Genomic DNA, 16,615 nt, shown 5'->3' on the forward strand with positions numbered 1-16,615 from the left:
GGAGCTGGGATTCAGGCTCACTCAATCTTTTCCAGGAACATGCTTCCACGTATCATGCTATTCTACTGTGGTATGTCTACAAGCCAAAGGCATTTTCAAAGATGAGAGGTAATAATGGACTTCAGGCCTCACTGGGTTTGATTTCATATAGCCATTAGTTATTCATATACTTATCCAATCTGAAGTAATTCAGTGGAGGCATATAAGAAGCAGAGGGAAGTGTTAGGATGTACTTATCCCAGAACCTTCTGATGTGTTAGGATATTAATGCGCAAGCATTGAAATAGCAGATATCAAGCCTCCATTAAGTTCAAAAACATCTTCTAATTCAGTCCTTGAAAGTGAAATGACCAAACCACTTCAGTAAAAGCATTTTGCAGTAAGAGAACTGGGTTTGAATCTTCTCTCACCGTTTATCAGCTGAGTGGCTTGGGGTTTTATGATATCAGTCTGAATCTCAGTTGTTTTCTTCTGGGAGATGGGAAAAATAGCATTCATCTTACAGATGAGGCATAATGTATGTTATTGGTGCCAATGCATAGGAAGTGATCAATAAATAGTGTTTTTATTAGCTAAGCAAAATGGCCATACCAAAGACTCTCCTCTGTGAAGCCTTACTCTATCCTAACTTGACCAAATTAATTGCTTGCTTCTCTGGCTCTCCCAGGAAATTGCCTGCACTTCCATTTGTCACTCAGTTTGTCCTTTCTTGTATCATAGAAGTTGATGACACACCTATCCATGTATTCCTCCACTCAATAAAATTATACTGAGCATTTTCTATATCCCTTGGCTGTGATTGGGCACTGGGAATTCAGAGATGGGTACTGCATGGTTCCTACCCTAAAAGGGCATGATAATGGGCCTTTGGGACAACTCATGATTGGTGCCCAATAGGCAGGAGTGTTATAATAAAAATAATAACAAACTTTTAACAATTTTACTTATTATAGTATTTATCACGGAAAAAAACAGAACTTCGTTAGATTTCTAGACATTTATACTATGATTTAGTATTGCTTTTACAGAATAATACTTTCAGTTCGTTTCCAATTTAACTCCTAAAGGTCTTAATCTGGTTTAGCCTAGCAACAGATATTTGAAAAAAATAATGCCAAAATTGTGTTAGTGCCGGGTTAGAAAAGCTCCGGTTTTCTGAGGACTGCGTAGGATAGCCCCACGGCACACCACTGGAGCTCCCCAAGGTCAGGGGCCAAGGCTTAGCCTGTCTTCATAGCTGTCCTTAGAGTTGAATAGATCCTAGATGCCATCTCCTTCAGTGCAGACATTAAAGAGGAGTGGGGAGTGCAGGTGGGGGCCTCTTGCCCAATCCCCCTGTGTAGCCTGAGCTGTGGAACTCATCTATTTCCCGTTCTATGAAGAAAACAGAACCCCAGAGGGTGGGAGTGACTTCCCGAAGATCGCAGAAATAGAGAGTGGTAAATGTTTTCAGTTAACATTTATTGATTCCTTACTAGATTCAGACATTGGCGGGGACGGGGGTTGGCAGCGGGCTTGACCGGATGGGGCAGGAGGGTGGGAGGATTCAGGCTGTGCTGGAGCTGGGACTCAAGTTCAGAACGCAGTCTTGACCTGGGGCTGGAACTTCACCGCGGGACTGGGGGCGGGGCCTCCGGCTCGCGGTTCCCCCAGTAGCCTCCCTGATGGCATGAAAAGTCCCGCCCCCCAGACGAGAGGCGAGCAGGGATTGGCTCTCCCGAGGCCGACTGACGGGTACAGGCGTGAGCGGGGGCTGCGGCGGAGGCGGGGCCGCGAGCAGGAAGTGGGATACTGGTGGCTCCAGGCGCGCCGGCCAGCGGGTTGCCTCCGTCGCTTCGCGGAGTCCCTACGGGTCACCGGGCGATGGAGGGGCCGGGCCTCGGCTCGCAGGTGAGTGCGGCCGGCCGGGGAGGGCTGATCCGGGGGCCTGGCGAGGCGAGGCGCGGCGCGGCGGCTGTGGGGAGGCGAGGGCGTGGGCTGAGGAAGCTCCCGGAGGGGCCTGGAAACGCCGAGAAGGATGCTGGTGTTTCTCTGAGGGGACCGGGGAGAGGAGGCCTGGACCGAGGATCGAGCGCCTTCGCCGAGCCTCCAGCCGCCCGGCTCGGGCCACAGCACCCCCTGGGACCGGGACGCCCCCTGTGCCTGGCGGGGACCGCTGTGGGGCCTTGGAGGCGGTGGGTGCCTGTTCCTGGGAGAGGTGTCAGGTGACACACCTGCGTTGGACCCGTCGGTCTTGACCTTGGGCTGGAGTCAGTGCGGTTCTATTGATTGCCTTTTTGGCCCAGGCGCCTGGGCACCCGCCTTCGCATCACCCAGCAGCCCTGGTTTAGCTCCTGTTCCCCCAGGCTTGCTTACTCCTTGAAAGAAGGCAGGCTGTCTGTTTAGGCCGGAGAAATGGGGCTGGGAAGGAAGGTAGGGTGATAGCTACCTGAAGAACCCCAAAGTACTCTGTTCTGTGCGGGTATTGCCAGAAGCCAGATGTAGTTCCAGAGAACAGGACGGGCCAGTGGGGGACGTTACAGGAGGTACCTGTTCGCTCCAAGAGAACAAGATTTTTGTCCTTTTAAAAAAATAAATAAATAAATAAAGGCCCTTTCCCAATGCATATTGTAGCTGGTCACATTATGGTGGCTAAATGAAGAATACCCAGATTCAGCCAACTTTTAGTGAGTGTGTAGCATGCGCCAAATGCTTTTATAGGCATTATTTTATTTCAGAATTGACGCACCCTTGCGAAGATGACAATCTCTAGGTAACAGATGAGAAAACTGAAGCTGTCCCCAGTTGGAGTGAGTTAGGTAGTGGATTTTCTGTTGCTAGCAGGATTCAAGCAGTTTGAGATGATTGGATTGCTTGGTCTCTAAAAAAAAAAAAAAGTTCAATCTAGAGAGTGTTTCTCATGCTCCACCTTTCCCTTCCTTCTTTCAACAGTCTGATGTTTTACGTGAGGAACGAGACATGTGGGGAGTTGTCATGGCATTCTTATTAGGTGTTCTTGGGTTTTGATGGAAAAACATAAAAAAAGTTTGCAAGCAGGTTGGATTTTACAAAAGAGTGTAGAATTTTCACATGGAAACTAAGCCCCCCTCAGAGTTTGAAGGAAAAGTTGACAGGAGTAACTATCATATCTTAATTACTGCCACTCATTTACAAAAGCCTTGAAAGTGCTAAAAGTTCACTCCCTCTTGCTGAAGGGAAGGTAGCCCTGCCCCAGTTCCTAGAGAGATAGAGGGAAAGAATGATTCAAAGGTTGAAATTAATGGGCCAAGGTAGAGATATCATTGTTAGGGCTTGACAGTTTGCACAATATTCCCCCCATTCTTGATCTTCACTGTGACGCTGTGAGGTGGGGAGGGATTATGATTCTAGTTTTAGAGATTAGGCCTGAGGCTTCACAAATTGAAGTCATCTGTGAAAAGTCTAATAGCTGCTAAGTAACAGAGCCAAGATTTCATTTGTTCTACTGGGAGTTAGGTACTGCTACAGGTGCAGGAGATAAACGAGAACAACACAAAAACATTCCTGCTCTGGAGGAATTTGGTTCTAGTTCCAACTTGAGCACTGATTTTTTTTTTTTTTTGGCAGAACTTGCCAATACAGGCATACCTTGTTTTATTGCACTTTGCTTCGTTGTGCCTCAAAGATACTGCTTTTCTACAAATTGTAGGTAAGACCCTTCACCAGCAAAAAAGTTATGACCTGTTGAAGGCTCAGATGGTGGTTAGCATTTGTTAGCAATAAGGAGTTTTTAAAATAAGGTATGTACATTTTTTTTTTTAATTTTTTTTTTAGACAAAGTGCTATTGCACACTAGAGTGTGAACATAACTTTTATATGCACTGGGAAACCAAAGCATATTGAGATACTCACTTTATGGTTTGGAACTGAACCCCCAGTATCTCCAAGGTATGCCTGTACTATCCGGATCCTAGTTTCCTCTCTGACCTCATTTTTTATTACTTTCTTGCTTGTTCAATTAACCCCAGCCATACTGGCCTCAAGGCCTTGGCACTTGCTATTTGCTGTGTGCGGAATAGTCTTTCCTCATACCCACATGGCTTATGTCCCCACCTCATTAAGGTCTTGACACGAATGTCACCTCTGTGTGGCAAGCCCTCCCCAGTATCACCACTACCAGCAACATTCCCTAGGCTCCTTCCTTGCTTTTATCTCTTCTCAGCATTTCATACCATTTAGCATAACTTACTTGTCCTGTTTGTTGTCTCTTTCCCTCCACTGAATTATGGGCTTTGAGGACAGAGATGTTTATCTGTTGTGTTCCCTGCTGTATACCTAGCACTGGTGGGTACTCTGAAAATAATTGTAGGATGAAGGAACTTGGAAACTGAACTCTGGCACTTCTGTTAATGTCTTGAGAAATGTTAAAGGTTATCAGTCAGATCTCTCTTTTTTGTTTTATTTGATAATCTTGCAGAACAGTGACCCTCAACAGAGTTTGCATATAGTTTTGTAGATTTTGGGATTCTCTAAAATTAATGCCCATTGTAACTTTATTTTTATTTATTTTTTATCTTTTTAAAAATTTGATATTTTATTGATTTTTTTACAGAGAGGAAGAGAGAGGGATAGAGAGTTAGAAACATCGATGAGAGAGAATCATCGATCAGCTGCCTCCTGCACATCCCCTACTGGGAACATGCCCGCAACCAAGGTACATGCCCTTGACCGGAATCGAACCTGGGACCCTTCAGTCTACAGGCCGACGCTCTATCCACTGAGCCAAACTGGCTTTGGCAGCCCATTGTAACTTTAAATGTATTTATTTACTATTTAGTAAAATAATTTGATTTGTGATATCTCATGGATATATCATATGAGCCCTTATATCTTAAAGATGTTCCTGTTACTTATTGCTGTGTAACAAGTCACCCTAAAACAGTGGTGTAAACCACCTATTGCCATGCTCATGGACTCTGTGTCAGGAATTTGGACATGTCATAGCAGGAATGGTCTGTTTCTGCTGCACCGTATCTAGATGGCCTCGTGAGCCTCTGCTAGAAAGACTCGTGAGCTGGGATGACTCAGCACCTAGGGCTGGTGCTGTCTTCACTCACATGTCTGGCAGTTGATGCTGACTTTCAGCAGGGTCACCTACATGGGGCTGGGCCTCTGCACAGCATGGTGGCTGGGTTCCAAGAGTCAGCATCTCAGGAGACAGAAGGAGGAAGCTGCCAGTTTCTAAGGCCTGGGAATCACTTCTGCAGTATTTAGTAGTGGCGAGCCATAGAGCTTCCTCTGTGAGGAAGGACATGGACCCTCTCCTCTTGATGGAGAAGTATCAAGAAGTTGGGGGCTTTGCTATAAGAATCACCCTAGGTCTCATTTTTATAATATCATGTTATCCCTGTGGAGGAGAGTAGTCAGCTAGCTACGTGTCTCTTTCTTGGTATCCCATCCCTCCTTTTTGTAAATATTGTCTATTGTGTTCACTGCCATGTCCTGTGTCTAGAATAGTGCCTGGCACATAATAGGCATATAGTTAATACCTGATGAATGAATGGATTGTAGTTGGAATTGTGTCTTACTCGATTACCTAGTTACTTAGTACTGTGATTGGTAGGTAGTAGGCATTCTTTACATTTCCCTGATTGAATGATTTTAAAAAATTCAGAAATTTGCTGGCTTCCTGAGATTTTGCTACGTTTGTTCTGTTACCTTAACATTGTAGAGAGCCATGTAGCAGTTAAGCTTCCACTGCCAAAAAGGATGTATGTTTGTTGCGGTGAAGTCTTTACTAGTGCACATGCCATTAATGACTCTTGTAACAGTTCCTCTTAAAATCATACAACATGGAGTTGGAAGGAACTTCATAGTTTTATGACCTGCTCCTTCCATTTTAGAAATGTAGAAGCTGAAGCCAAAAATGGGGTAATTAGCCACCATCATACTGCCAACATAAAATCTGAGACTTTGGCCTTGTTCTCAAGGAGTTTACATTTCAATGTGGTAAAGATGAAAAACAACTAGAGAATACTATAAAAATGATTTCTTGATAACTAGAGAGTAATCTCTAAGAAGGATTTCATATCATGACATAAATTGCTTTAGTCTTTGTGATGGGAATATATGGTTAATTTTTTAAAAAACATCTTTATGGGACTGTCTCTAGTTAGTTAACCTCTCCCAAAGCAGGTCATCTTCTTTCTCACCTGTAGCTCTTGTGGAAAATTTTGGGAAGGAGCGAATCCAGAGCAAAGGAGATAACTTAGAACTGTAGTCTCTAACCTTTTTTGATCATGCACTCCTATCAGTAAAATAATTTTGAATTTGCACCCCTAGAATAAAACACTATTATAATGTGAAAAGTAGTATCCAAAATTTTCGTTTTTGTAAACTCACTAATTATGAGTTGAATGGAGTAATGAATGGAGCCTGTACTGCAAACTGACTAGGAGCTCAGGGATCCAGCTGCACAGTGCAGATCATCGAGGCACTGACTGCAATTTATCATCACTTGTTGGCAATGGGTAACTCTAACCCCTATGCACTGATGGGGATCATTCTCTGTTATATGGTTGTCTGGGACTTAAAAAGTTTAACGCCCCTCTATTTGATGTACATGGGGGCTTGGGACAGGCGTCAGTCACCAAATTCATACTGTCATGGGGCATGTTATTGTAAGATTTGACAATATATTTCAAATTCTTCATTATGTAATTGAATGTGACATTAATTCTCTTCCTGTGCTTTGTCAAATTACTCCTACTTTCCAGTGCAGGAATCACAGCCATGGCCCCCACCCTTCAGGATTTGGTCGACATGGAGTCTGTGCACATGAAAACAAAGAACTTGCCAAGGCAAGAGAAGCTCTTCCTCTTATAGAGGACTCTAGTAACTGTGACATTGTAAAAGCCACTCAGTAAGTCTTTCCAGTTCTTTGTTTTACTCTTATGTTCTGTTGAAGTGTAATAATGTATGTGCAGTTCATGGCTTCCAGTGTATACCCAACTCACTTCCTACTCCATTGCTAGTATGTTTGTTATAGCAGCAATAGAGCACTTTAACACAGTGCACCTTAGCTGTTTATTACTAGTCTGTTGCATTAGATTGTGAGCAGCTTCTTAGCAAAAGCATGTTTTTTTCATCTTTGTAAATGCTTTTGCACAGTTCCTGCCTTGTATTAGGTACCAGTAAATGCTTTTTTTGGTCTTCTGGTTTGAATGAATGAATCATTTTAAGTGACACTAAAACTAGACTCTGAGTTTGAAACACAAATCTAGATAACTAGAGTTATCCGAGTCTTTTAAAATGTACTACAACCAAAATATATAGGTGGAATGGAAAAATACCAGCTCACACCATTATGGATATTTTAAACATTTATTTGTTGAGTACTTTCTGTGTACCTATTGTGTACTAGAAGAAAGTCAGTAAAGTAGAAATAGGCTTTCTGACCACTTGAATCATAGTGGGTTGTTTTGATTGCATCAAAAATGAAAGTATGTTTTGAAAAGAGATCCTTAAAATCTCCAGATGTGGGTATTAAATCATTTCCAACATTTTAATCCTCATGAATCTCATTGATTATTAACATCCACCCATCTCTTACCATTGGATATATTTTGAAATATTTTGTCCATCAAACTACATTGATTTTTAATCCATTTTCTTAATAATGAAATATAAGTTTCACCATAAGAGCTTATAATCAGTATGAAAGGAACTAATGTTGCCGCACTAACTTGATATAATTTTTGTCAAAAGCAAGGATGTTTGTTGATTAATTAGCCTGTTTGACCTTAATGTAGACTAATATATAATTTATGTTAGTTAGAAAATAATTGACAGTTATTTGGATATTCTAAATATTAATTTATATGAATTCTTGAGGCCCTAGGAACCACTATTTTACAAGAATATTATTTGATATTGTTTATATTATGATATTTATATGAAGATGAGAATGTTCTTAAGATAAACATTAGCTTTAATTAGAATGGAAACATTTAAATGTTTCCCTGCTACTGGTAAATTTCTATAAGATAAATGTTAAAAATTAGGCTATGCATACAGGAAATTAAAAACTTACATTTTAACCTGGCCAGTGTTGCTGAGTGGTTGAGCATCAACCTATGATCCAGGAAGTTACCTTTTGATTCCTGGTTAGGGCATATTGTCTGGGTTGCAGGCTCAACCTCAATCAATGATTTTTTTCATATCATTGATGTTTCTATCTTTATCTTCCTCTCTGAAATAAAAAATATATATAAAAAATAATGACATTTTATATCATTTCTAAAACTTTCTTTGAGGTCTTAGACCTTCTTAAGTCATTGAGGGAAGATCTTTAGGTAGATGTGGGAAGGCAAAAAAAACCAAAAAAAACGATTGTGTGTGTATGTATTTTTGTGTTTTCTAAACCACGAAAATCCTTATTAGTGTGTAGTCTTATATTTCTCATGTAAAGGGAATATTTTTTCCCAGTAAAAATGTTAAAGTTGACATTTAAAAGATGAAAAATATATCATCAACAATTTATTTTTATTAATATTTTTGTTTAGCATTATAAGACAGTTATCTATCTTAAAAATGCCATACAGACAGACAGATGGGGGATACGCACATTTGGTGAGGTAGAAATGATTTAATTTTATAGCATGCTAAATGTGGTCTTTTGGGACTTAATATTTTTTATTAAAAGAAATATTGCTAATGAATTATTTTTAAAGTTATGGGATTAAAATATACACTTATTGCCAGTTTCTCATTCTTATAGTCAGTAAATTAAATAACTCTCTTAAATATTCCTCAAGTCCATCCCTCACTTTCGGCTCTCATTGCCTCTCACCTGTATTTATTATAAGAATCTCTAAACTGGTCTTTCAGTCTCTGCTTCATCCTCTGCAAATTAATTTCCATACTGCCACTAATGCGATCTTTCTTAAGTGTCTTTGAGCTTTCCCTTTATTTTACTTTTTTATTTTTTAGGCTAGTCAAGTGAAGCAGGGGGAGTGGAGACGGAACAAAGAAATCTGTAACTGGCTGTGATCAATTAATTGTAGGCACCACTGCACTCAGACCAGCCTTTTAAAGCTTTCCTCTTTAAAACTTTCAGTAGTTTCCTTTTGAACAATAGATGAAGTATAAACTTCAAAGCATGGCATAGAAGGCCCATGCAGTTTTTGCCTCTCTATTCTATCCTCATATCTTACCATTCTCTTCTATATGCTTTATCCTTCTTCAGTGTTAAATTGCTTATATTTCTCTGAACATCTGTGCAGTTTCACATCTCTGATTTTTGTACATGCTGTTCCCTCTGCCTGGAATGTCCTCCCTTCAGCCCTTAAAACATAGTTCTATATACCATGTTTTATTCCCCTCAGAATGTCTAATCATTTCTTCCTTTGCCATACATACCTTATACGTACTATGTTTATATTTTATTGTTGAATTTATCCCATCCCAAGGTTTAATCTCTCTCCTTAATTGGGAGAATGAGATTATAGTCAGGAATCAGTACCATACATTCCTGGCATATAGTGGAGAATCTAATGAATTTTATTGAAGGAGGGCAAATGTGAATGTTAACTTTATTTAAGAAAATCAGATTCAACTCCAAATGGATGTTGTTTGGCTTTACAATATGACCTCTTGATATATACCTTTGTTAATGTATTTCTATGTTGACTGAAAGATAGGATAAAAACTTGGTAAAAGAAAGAAATTTTGATATTTGAAATTATATTATTGGTATCAATTATGTCCTTTTTATTTTTTTTTTATTTTTTATTTTTTTTCTTATTTAAGATACGGGATTTTTGAACGATGTAAAGAATTGGTAGAAGCAGGATATGATGTCAGGCAACCAGACAAAGAAAATGTGTCACTTCTTCATTGGGCTGCTATTAACAACAGACTGGATCTTGTAAAGTAAGATGGGATATGTGTGTATTAATTGTGTATTTATCATTCTAGACCTCTCCTTCATTTGTGTTTTCTTCAAGTGCAACTTTGAATGTTGAAACATCCATAGTCGTTTATTGTAAATGAATACCTGAAACTGTGCCACACACATCAGTTATCCAAGCATTGAAAGGACCTTGGAGATCATCCAGTCCAGGGTTGTCATTGGCCCAAAAGGAAAACTAAAGACAAAGCCACAGGGCCCATCATAAAGATAAAGTTCAGGCAATGATATTGAACATTGTTTTAAGCGAAAAAGTATAAGCAAACTTTCTCTGTATAGAACAGAGTTTCAGGTAGTATAGAAGAAATTTTGAAATTTTTTACATTGCTTAATAATGCCAGGGGAAATGGAGGAATAGAAGAATAATTTAACCTTTTTAAAAAAACTAAATGTGGCCAAAACCGGTTTGGCTCAGTGGATAGAGCGTCGGCCTGTGGATTGAAAGGTCCCAGGTTCGATTCCGGTCAAGGGCATGCACCTTGGTTGCGGGCACATCCCCAGGGGATGGTGTGCAAGAGGCAGCTGATGGATGATTCTCTCTCATCGATGTTTCTAGCTCTCTATCCCTCTCTCTTCCTCTCTGTAAAAAATCAATAAAATATATTAAAAAAAAACAAAAAACTAAATGTGGATTACATTTTTAGGTAGGCGTGTATCAGATTGTAAAAAATATTGTACAATACTTTCTCTTCATAAAGCACTACTGCCTACCCATTATTTTTTATTTTATACCTTAGCATATGAAATATATGCATGTATGTGAATTGCATATAATTTGTATTATATATATTAAATTTTGGAGGTTTAAGAAAATAATACTATACTAAAGTTTAAAATAAATACACATTCAGGTAAATCCCCTTCTGTGAAAATAAACTGATGTGTTATTTTGATAATAATATGCGAAACACAACTTTGAGATGAGACTAATTCCTGTAAACCACAGAAGAAAATGTCTCTTTGCCTTACAGAGTCACTTATTCAGTGTATCATATCTGTGTCCCCAAATAGAAAGCAAGACATTCAAAATGTCTAACTTTTCTAAAAGGATTTTGCATTATTTTTTACTATTTTAAAAATTCATTTCCATATAATAATTCTAATCTTAAGCTGTTTAAAGTGACATCATTTCACTTTTTCTTTCAATTTAAGTAGAATATCTGTGTGATCCTGAACCTTTTAAATATAAACCTTTCAAGAGTGTTGTGGTAATTAGAATATGCAGAGTAGTTATCACATGCTTAGAATGTAAGTTATAGTTGAATGCTCATGACACCAGGTGTAATTACTTATATGCTATGAATATTTCACTAAAGTTCTGTTTGATGCTGTTGTGTGAATCTTTCAGAATTCTGTCTATCTGTGAGGTTTTAGGGAGGGTTCTTATTATAATTTCTGTTTTCTAATACATTTATTACTAAGAATAAAGTTTTCTTTGTCAGTATGAATTTTAAGTTTTAAATCATTTTATCTGTGTCTGTTTTTAACAGGTTTTATATTTCAAAAGGTGCTGTGGTAGATCAGTTGGGTGGAGATTTAAATTCAACTCCTCTTCACTGGGCCATAAGGTAAGGTTTTTTGTACACCGACATTGCTATTCAAAGTCAAGTGACGTAGTTTATTTTCTGAACATTAATGATCAGCATTTTCCACTAGAATTTTCTGTGATTCTCTTCTGTGCTATCCAGTGTGGTATTCACTAGCCATATGTGAAATATGAAATGGGGCTAATATAACTAAGGAATTGAACTTTAAATTTAATTTAATTTAAAATTTATTTGATTTAATTTTAACTAATATGAAATCAAATAAGCCTCATGTAGCCAGTAGCCACCTTATTGGAAACTGCAGTTAGAGACCATTTGAAGGGCTTTCTTTCCTCCCCCCTTCATTAAATAAACAGAATAATAAATAAATGTAGCTTTAAGGAGTTTACAAAGACAGATTATTTTGTGTTTAACTTGGGCCTCCAATGTAATGCTCAAAATCAAATGTGTGTCTCATGCTTTTATGTAATTAAAATACATATCTTTTATACTTGATCACATGGTTAAAAGTGATAGTTCAAGTGAACTATAAACTCAATCAGTTTTTTCCTCTGATATTAGCCATCTGAAGCTGAAGTTAATAAGGCCTGTCTTTATATATATATATATATATATATATATATATATATATATATATATATATATATATATATATATTATTGATTTTTAACAGAGAGGAAGAGAGAGGGATAGAGAGTTAGAAACATCGATGAGAGATAATCATCGATCAGCTGCCTCTTGCACACCCTCCACTGGGGATGTGCCCGCAACCCAGGTACATGCCCTTGACCGGAATCGGACCTGGGACCTTTCAGTCCCCAGGTCGACGCTCTATCCACTGAGCCAAACCGGCTTTGGCAATAGGCCTGTCTTGATACTTAACAATTTTTTAATTTTTCATCTTAACTCCATTCTCTGTGGTTGTTGGGGTTGCCATGAACCTGAAACTAAATTGAATAATTGTTCATTTAAGGCAAGGAATTGAATCTGTTCTCCATAGCCAATAAATTTGAAGAATCTAGAGTGAACTCATCCACATGTAAGCTTCATATGGAAAATGATCCATATTCAAGTATAAAAATATCTAGTTCCTAAGAATATTATAATATTACAGTACATCTGCAGTCTGAATGTTATATTGTAGGGTATCTGGCTCATGATTATTTTAAAGTAGTAACAGTGAAGTCTAACTGGTTTTAAAGTTTACATTTTTCGCATTAGTTATGTAACATTATTATTTATACATGGTAGCATCATAAGGTTTAAGGTAGATTGGGAAGTTACTAAGATTATTACTTGCCCTCAAGAAGGACCGTCTAGATCACATGTGTCAAACACAAGGCCCGCGGGCCAAATCCAGCCCGCCAGGCCTTGCAATGTGGCCCGCACCGCGCTGTCATCACTGCACTCCGCTGTCAGTTTATGACATTGTCAGTTTATGACTGTTCAGTAAACCATTCGGCCCGCGATTTAGGCTGGATTTTAGATATTGGCCCCTTCTCTGATTGAGTTCGACACCCCTAGTCTAGATAGTTCTAAGGGTGGAACATCTAAGTAAAGGACATTTAGAGAATCCCCGGAGTTTTGAAAACCTTATTGTTAGCAAATACTTTTTATCCTACCTAATAAAAGAGTAATTTGCAAATCAGCCATCATTCCACTACACCCACAAGTCACACCCACCAGCCAATCCCACCAGCCAATCAGAGCAAGTATGCAAATAAACCAAACCAAGATGGCTACAGCCACAGAGAGCAGGAGGGAGGCTTGGGTTTCCCAGACAGTGGAGGAAGCCAAGCTTTCTGCCTGCCCTTGCCAGCCTAGGCCTCCACTCAAGGCTACAAAGTTTCAATTATAGAAGGTAAACAAATCCAAACAGAAGTGGTGGCAGCCATGGAGCTAGAAAGAGCAGAGGCTAGGGTTGCCCCTGGCAACGGAGGAAGCAAAGCTTTTCGCACACTCTGGCAGACCCAGGCCTCTGCTTAAGCTACAAAGTTTCAATTATAGAAGATACATAAGTCCCAATAGAAATGGCTGCCAGCCACCTAGCGAGCAGGAAGCTTGGCTCTGCTCCAGGTTACAAAGTTTCAATTGTAGAAGGTAAATAAATTCCTGATACCAGGGCCTCCACTTGGGTCACCAGGGGGCATGGCCGGCCTGCACACCACCACAGGCCCCTCGCTCAGGCTGCCCCATGCCCCAAGAAAACCCCCATTCAGATCTGGGACACCCTTTAGGGAAAACCAGCTGGCCCCCACCTGTGCACCAGGCCTCTATCCTATCTAATAAAAGTAATATGCAGATTGACCGTCACTCCAACACACAATATGGCTGCCCCCATGTGGACACAAGATGGCCACCACAAGATGGTCAGCATGGGAGGGCAGTTGGTAGGCACCAGGCCTGCAAGGAAGGGCAGTTGAGAGGGACCAGGCCTGCAAGGGAGGGCACTTGAGAGGGACCAGCCTGCAAGGGAGGGCAGTTAGGGGTCACCAGGCCGGCAGAGGAGGGAAGTTGGGAGCAAACAGGCTGGCAGGGGAGCAGTTAGACATCAATCAGGCTGTCATGGGAGTGGTTAGGGGGTGATCAGGCTGACAGGCAGAAGTGGTTAGGGGCAATCAGGAAGGCGGGCAGGCGAGCAGTTGGGAGCCAGCAGTCCTGAATTATGAGAGGGATCCCAGATTGGAGAGGTTACAGGCTGGGCTGAGGGACACCCCCAGTCCCCATGCATGAATTTTGTGCACTGGGCTTCTAGTATCTAACTAAAATCCCTCATGTCTCAGGGATAGCAATTTCTCCCTGGATTATTTTTATTTTTATTTTTATTTTTGCTACAGTTTACAGTTTACTTTTTATTCTTTATTTACAGACAAGGGCATTTACCCATGGTCATATTATTACTGCAGTATGGTGCAGACCCCACTCTCATTGATGGAGAAGGATTCAGCAGCATCCACCTGGCTGTATTATTTCAACACATGCCCATTATAGCGTATCTCATCTCAAAGGGACAGGTATATTTTGAAACATACTTATACAACAGCTATTATACGTTTGAAGAGATTAGGAAGATGATTAGTAGTCTGTTCTCATTTTTAAACTAAAAGCAAAAAATATCCAGATATTCAAATATTAGCCTCAGCAGGTCTAGGTATTGAATTTTCCTTTCTAGCTTCATTGGAGCAAAAAGGACAGGTCATTTAGCTCAGTAACATATAATAGATGTTTTTAAACTTGTAAGCCAATAATAGTTTTCCTATGATCCTTGCAGAGATTTCAAAAACATGACTTCAAAGCCTATATTTTTCTTCTGGCTGAATGTAGAAATGGTAATCAAATCACTGAATTAACCCATCATTGCTTTCATTGTTTGAGTCTAAATGGGAGACCAATTTGAATGTATGCTTCTTATTGTTCTCTAAAGTAATTCCATGAAAAATGACTTGCCTTAAGAGGCATCCATTTATGGCGCAGGTTAAATTATAGGTTATTGGCAGTGGGAGTTTCACTGTCAGTTATATCTGTCTGGATATGCTTTCTCTTAGCAAAGTAGTTTATGTATTAGCAGACTCGCCTATAACAGGCGTGGACACATGTTTGCACAAATGCTGTTGGAATGACTGTGTACTCTGTAAATAAGCACTGTCTCTCAGACTTAGCCAATTGAAGTAGAGTAATTATAATCTCCTTGGGCTCACTTGGGAAAGATGTTTGAGGAGGAATCCTTCCTGCTTCTCTTTGGGTTCCTTCCCATGTTGTACTCCTTCAAGGCCCATAAGAATCTTAAATAATTGAAACTCTTTCTTTGCCTTGATTGGAACCATTATTGTATACCTCGAACCTGGGCCCATTTTATTAAAAGGAGGTATGATTTCTTTTTTTTTATGTTCTAGAAAAATAGAAAAGAATTTTCATGTGTTACCTTTTAAAACATAATTATGATAAAAGAAAATACAATGAGTTGCCTCAGAAGATAGTTGTTCACTATTACTAGAAGTGCGTAAGTAGAGACTGAATGACCTTGTGTAATAGTACCAATGCATGTACTATCAGTTAAGGTCTAAAACTAGATGACTTACAGGGTCTCTGCTTCTCAAGTCTCTTATACTTAATGATGATTATAATTTTTCTCTTTCCCTTAGCTCTCTTCCATTCATACTATATAACACTTTGAATCATATATTCAGATATAGCTTTTAAAAATATTTTCTATAAATCAATGAGCTTTTATCCTATAGCTGTGAAGCAGAACATTCTTTTATTAAATGATTCTTGAACCCTCCTTGTAGACACAATGGTAGTGCTAGTGTATTGAAGAGCTACCTCTATTAAGAAAAAAAAAAAGAATTTTGACTGTGTCTACAATTAAGCTGATTGACTTCTTTTTGAACAGAGTGTGAATATGGCAGATTTAAATGGGCAGACACCTCTCATGTTATCAGCTCACAAAGTACTTGGGTAAGTGAATTTAATTGAATTGCCTCATTCTGATTCTTGCTTCTGACAGTTTCTTTTTTTGTGTATATAATTTTAAGTATCTTAATCTATATGAAATGATACTACATTTTGAAGAATAAAAATAAGATTTTCCACCCTGTGATTGTGATATGGACTTTTTATATAGTTATATTTAGAAAAGCACCATTGAACATTGAAATAATTTTCTCTTTTCTGATAACTCAAGGGAAGAGTTTGAAAGCTACTGTAAGAAAACTAGAGGCAAGGTGCATGAAATTTGTGCACGGGTAGGATCCCTAGTCCTGGCCAATTATCAGGGCCAAAGGGGTCTTCTTTCCCTAGCTGCTGCTGCTGCTGGCCTGGGCCTTCCTTTGTTCTGTGCTGCCCCTGGTGGTCAGTGCATGTCATAGCAAGCAGTTGAACTTCCAGTTGGTCAAATTCCTGAGGGGACAATTTGTATATTAGCCTTTTATTATATAGGATAATTTCTTTATAAAACAGATAGAGATTTCATAGCATATATTTATTATTTTTTAAATAAACCTTTATTGTTGAAAGTACTACATATGTCCCTTTTTTTCTCCATAGCCCTCTTTAACCTCTCTCCCCCACAAGCCTTCACCAACCACTATCTGTGTCTATGGGTTATGCATATATACATATAAGTTCATTGGTAGATCTC

The 16,615-nt window shown here is 39.3% G+C and overlaps 1 protein-coding gene across 2 annotated transcripts in view; it reads left to right on the forward strand.

Annotated features, from left to right (window-relative positions):
• Positions 1-1,772: 1,772 nt before the first annotated feature.
• ZDHHC13 (zDHHC palmitoyltransferase 13) overlaps positions 1,773-16,615 on the forward strand; it is a 43,590-nt gene continuing 28,747 nt past the window's right edge. The window contains exons 1-7 of one of the 2 annotated variants that reach the window (XM_084895497.1): positions 1,773-1,890; positions 3,586-3,663; positions 6,735-6,880; positions 9,769-9,891; positions 11,419-11,496; positions 14,345-14,489; positions 15,869-15,933. In XM_084895497.1, the coding sequence (XP_084751623.1) occupies positions 1,864-1,890; positions 3,586-3,663; positions 6,735-6,880; positions 9,769-9,891; positions 11,419-11,496; positions 14,345-14,489; positions 15,869-15,933 (662 nt within the window). In that variant the 5' untranslated portion in view covers positions 1,773-1,863. The remainder of the gene's footprint in view (positions 1,891-3,585; positions 3,664-6,734; positions 6,881-9,768; positions 9,892-11,418; positions 11,497-14,344; positions 14,490-15,868; positions 15,934-16,615) is intronic. The other variant, XM_084895498.1, reaches the window with a different exon arrangement.

Source organism: Pipistrellus hanaki, assembly GCF_964339955.1.
Source record: "Pipistrellus hanaki genome assembly, chromosome: 9".
NCBI classification, from domain to species: Eukaryota; Metazoa; Chordata; class Mammalia; order Chiroptera; family Vespertilionidae; genus Pipistrellus; species Pipistrellus hanaki.